At 38.7% G+C, this 4,969-nt stretch overlaps 1 protein-coding gene across 1 annotated transcript in view; it reads left to right on the plus strand.

Moving 5' to 3' along the window:
• The window catches only part of LOC110315884 (cytochrome P450 3A11-like), a 28,754-nt gene extending 27,479 nt beyond the window's left edge, over positions 1–1,275 (plus strand). The window contains exon 13 of the mRNA XM_021189820.1: positions 1,180–1,275. Within this exon, the coding sequence (XP_021045479.1) occupies positions 1,180–1,275 (96 nt within the window). The remainder of the gene's footprint in view (positions 1–1,179) is intronic.
• Positions 1,276–4,969: the final 3,694 nt, after the last annotated feature.

Raw genomic sequence — 4,969 nt, forward strand, 5'->3', positions numbered from 1 at the left:
AGAGAGAGAGAGAGAGAGAGAGAGAGAGAGAGAGAGAGAGAGAGAGAGAGGAGCCGAATAGCCCCTCTTATATTGGGCTTGTTATCTTGCTGTTGCTAGGTAACTGTGGGGAGAAGTCTAGCAGAAGACCAGAAGCTTGAGACATTGTCTACATGACTGCACAGCTTCTCCTGTGGGGGCTGTGGGGACAGTAACTTTGACAGGAGCCAGGGGTCCAGGAGACATAAGGGAACGCCTTCTCTCCCATGTAAGTGGAGATTACCACCACTGGGTCTCACTGGGGTTCAAGACCTCAACTCAACTGGAGACCAGGCTGTCTATGCATAGCCCATTGCCCCACATTCATTTATTTTAGTACTTTATCAATAAAGCATTTACATTATGAACAGGGATTTAGGAAAACAAAACAGGGTTCCTGTTTTGAGAGCCATGGCACACTTGGCAGAGGACAGATGCCCTTTCAAGCTCCAGTCATTTGAAAATTGATACTTTTCTGTCTCCATGAAAACATTGCTCCCCTTCCTTTTCCTCTGACTAGAAGATTTGTGTATTGGAAACTTTCCCCATTCATTATTGAAGAGTATGATGATAAAGTATTACTGAAAACCCTGTGGAGTCAAGCATTCCCATTCACCACATGCTTGGAAGGCAAGAATAGATGCTAGAAAAGCAAATTATATCTCTTCCAGAAGACTTTGCAAAAAGGTGCTGACTGTTGAGGTGTGTGCATGATCTTGGAGCTAAGGATTGTTAATACCATTGACAAGTATACTCACATAGATATCTTGCAAGTTTCAAAACCAAAAATAACTTTTTATGACTTAAAAAATTGATATGACATGATGACTAAGAATAAGGTTAAAAATGTGAAACTCATTTCTTTTACTCTAAATCAGCACACAGTGTTAGTATAAACCAGCATAAGGTTGTTTCAGTTACTGAAAACAGTAACTTCTCAATCACCATCTTACATAATGTATATTTGGATGAACACTCTCACCATCCAAGTGAGACAGCTTGGAGAAAATGGCAGTGAAATCATATGACTTTGAATGCAGCTTTTTTTCCTTCGCAGCATATTATCCCAAACACTGTTGTTTTTTTTTTTTTTTTACTTTTCTTTTGGTGATATTGTTGATTCATTCACTGGTTCTCAATATTTTTCTCCCCCTGTTGCAGATACCTCTGAAATTAAGCAGACTAGGAATTCTTCAACCAGCAAATCCCATTGTTCTAAAGGTTGTACCACGGGATGCTGTTATAACTGGAGCATGATTTTCCCTCAAGGAGTTCTGCTGAGTTCTTCAGAAAGGCAGTGTCTAAGATCATCAGACATTTTAGTTTTATCATGAGTAAAATTGAGATAAATAAGGGGCTTAATTGATCGGTTTTGATGAATGGTTAAATATTTAGTACATCCACTGAGCTTTCTCAGTGTCTGTAGAAGGTACCATATAGTACAAAGGAGATGAGTAAATGAGTGACAGCACAGCAAATTTGCCTTCACTGGTTCTAATGGGATCATCTCCATCCACATCTTGTCTCTGTTAACATCTTTTGATAGTAACCTTGTGTTTGTAATTTGATCAAGAATTTTTATGAAAATGTGAGCTATTGTAACAACTCCAATTGTAGAATTGTTATCAGATGCTTCAGTTGCAATATTTTATAATAAATGCTGCACAGAAAATGCAAATAAACAGAGTTTAAAATCCTCATTTTAAGTGTGTTAATATTTGTTGAGAACTTCATAGAATACATTTTGATCACATTAATTCCTTTCCACCAACTCTTCCTAGATTCTATCTTACCTCCTTTCCCACACACTTTACAGTCTCTCACACTATTTCAAACCAAACCAAATGAAACCAAACCAAAACAAAACAAATTTGTGGAGTCCAGTTTGTGTTGGAGAGCTGTTCCTGGGTGTGAGGCCTACCCTGGAATGAAGTTCCACCTAGTGTCACCCCATTGAAGAAAACTGATCTTTCCTCTGTCAGGAGCTCTCAGCTGACTATATCTCCTTTGCTAGAGGAAAGAACTTGAACTCCTCTCAGCTGGAATTTTCTTTGGTTTGAGCTTGTGCAGATTGTGTGAATTTTGTTGTAGCCTCTATGAGTTCATATGTGTACCTGACATGTTGTGTCTGGAAGTGCTGTTTCCTTAATGTCATCCACTACCTCTGGCTCTTACACTCCTTCTTCTTTCCATTTTGTGTAGATCCCTGTGCTTTGAGGCAAGATATATGATCTAGTCATCCTACTTAGTTGTAGTTGTGCATTCCAAAGTCTCTTTATGTTGAAAAGTTGTATGTTTCCTTGCTAACCACTGACTACTGCATGAAGCTTTTCTAATGATTGATACACTATTTATGGATATGGCAATATTTCATTAGTATCTTTTTATTGCTATATCCATTTAATAGATTAATAGTAGTAGGTTTCTTCCTGGGACACAGGATGTATCTAGTCTCAGGTTTGTAACCTCACAGACATTATCAGTTATAGGTTCCATCTGATGGAGTTGGCCTGACATCCAATTTATAAAGTGATTGGTTACTCCCGTAACATCCGTGCCATAGTTGCTCTAGTGGGCATGTCTTTCAGGTACGTCATTACTGTATCTCAAAGGTGCACAGTCAGGTGGGAGTCATGATTACTTTGCTCATCCAGTATTGTGTACAGCACCTTCTAGTACTGTGAATACAACCTAGTGACCCGAGGGTTTGACATATATTAAGAGGGAAGTTAGATATATGAGTCAAAGAGAATAAGAAAGAAATTTTTTTACAAAATATAATAAAACATTTCATTCTTGGAGAATTTCACATGTATACACAACATATTTTGTTAGTATACATCCCCCTACTCTCCCCTCAATTTCCTTTGAATGCCCCACCACAAATCTACCCACCAATTTGATGTCTTCTTTTCTGTTTATATACCACTAAATCTAATTAGTGCTGTCCATATGTGCGTAGATTGTGATCATCCATTGGAACAGAGGAAACTATTTGGGGCTACACCCCTGGGGGAAAAAAATGACTGACCTTCCTCTAGCAGCCAACAACTATCAGAAGGTCCTCAGCTCATGTGACATAGCAGCCCCTGCTGGGATATTGACTGGACTGATCTTGGGTGACTTGTGCAATTAACCAGACACCAAAGAACTAAATATTTCTGGCCTTCATAGTCACTGGCTGTATGAATCTGGTTTAGATCTGGTCTCTATTGTTAGTACAAAAGAGAGCTAAATCTCCTTGACTTTTCCAATTGCTTGGAAATACATACATTCATTCTGACATGATTTTACGTGTGTGTGTTACATGTTTATGTGTGTGCATGTGTGTGGAGGTCAGAAGTTGATGTAAGGGTGTCTTCCTTAATGGCTCTCCACTTTATTACTAGCATTTTAATTTGCATTTTGGTGTACGTGCACACATGCGTATCCATCACAGTGCCTGTGTTGAAGTCATAAGGCAACTGGAAGAGTGATCTGAGTCCAAGGCCATTCTGGTCTACAGAGTGAATTCCAGGACAGCCAAGCCTACACAGAGAAACCCTGTCTGGGAAAAAACTAACTAAACCAGACCAAACCAACTGCCCAAACAAACAAAAGTGTGGGAGTAGTGGCTCTGAGGGTGAAGATACTTGCTGCTATACCTAAGGACTTTGTGTCCCTGGAGATTACATAGAGAAAATAGTTGGATGTGCTAATGTTGAAATTGTCAAACATTTCAATTGAGTCAACTGTTTGACATTTTGACAAATACTGTTATCTACAAAATTCATGCCAGAGTCCATGAATTGTGTTATATAAGAAATTGGATCTCCCTGCTAACACCTGAACTTTAACAGTCTTTAAATAAGTTTAATGTTTTGTGTCAGGCTACATTCAGAGTTACGCTGGGTGCATTTGGCTTATGAGATGTGAGTTGACTCACCTACAAATGGTCACACAAGCAGCAGTACAAACATGCTGTAGTAAATTCACTTCACAGGACTTAAAATATAAATATATATTATATATATGATTATATGTATATATTATTATATGTATATAATTTATATTTAATCATTTGTATAGCAAACATCTATCTGACCTCCCAGGACTTCCTGGAAATTTTGATGAAAACCCCCACGACACCATCATTCTTGGTCTGTGCATCTAAAAATGAAACATCATAGAATGCCTCAGTCTGCCACCCATGCCAACTCTGCTTGAATCCATGGGAACTGAGGATTGATCAAGTGGAAAGAAGGGAGATAAATCTCAGGATGCCCTCTGGGTAAGGCAGAAGGCCAGAGCTCAGGGACGTCCAGGAATGGCTGTTGTAAGTGCACGTGATAAATCATGATCCTTGCTTCACAATATGAGTACTGGAGACTTAGAGATGTGAAAGTAAGGCAGTTTGTTTTTATAAATTCTCTCAGAATGCTAGATAAGCTGAGTGAGAACAGAAAATGGTTTATAAATCTCAATACATGCCACCTACCCCTCTTTTTCTCTAAGACAAGATCTCCTTATGTAGCCCTGGTTGACCTACAACTTGTTATGAAAACTAGGTTGGCTTTGAACTCACTAAGCTCTATCCATCCCTAGCTCCTGAGTCCTGGGATACAGACATATCCTACCATCTCACTCTTAGCATTTCCCTATGTCTACATTTCTCTTTTTCTCGCAAAGGCTGTGAGGGTTCATCTCTATGTTTTCCTCTCTGTTTATTAAAGCATCTCAACGGCATGACCCTGCAAACAAGGTTGGCTACTAGAAACTTTCAACTTTAAACTTCTAGTTTGTGCACATATATTCCTATTTCATTATGTCCAGCCCTGATTTTGATTATCTATTTCTGTCCTCTGTTTTTGGATCCTGTTTGTTTTTATTTTTCCAAGGACTTCAAGTCCCTAAATAAGTTGCTAATATGAGATGTCTTCAGTGTATTGATGTAGGCACTTAGTGCTATAAA

This window comes from Mus pahari, unplaced genomic scaffold, assembly GCF_900095145.1.
Source record: "Mus pahari unplaced genomic scaffold, PAHARI_EIJ_v1.1 scaffold_6439_1, whole genome shotgun sequence".
In the NCBI taxonomy this organism is placed as follows: domain Eukaryota; kingdom Metazoa; phylum Chordata; class Mammalia; order Rodentia; family Muridae; genus Mus; species Mus pahari.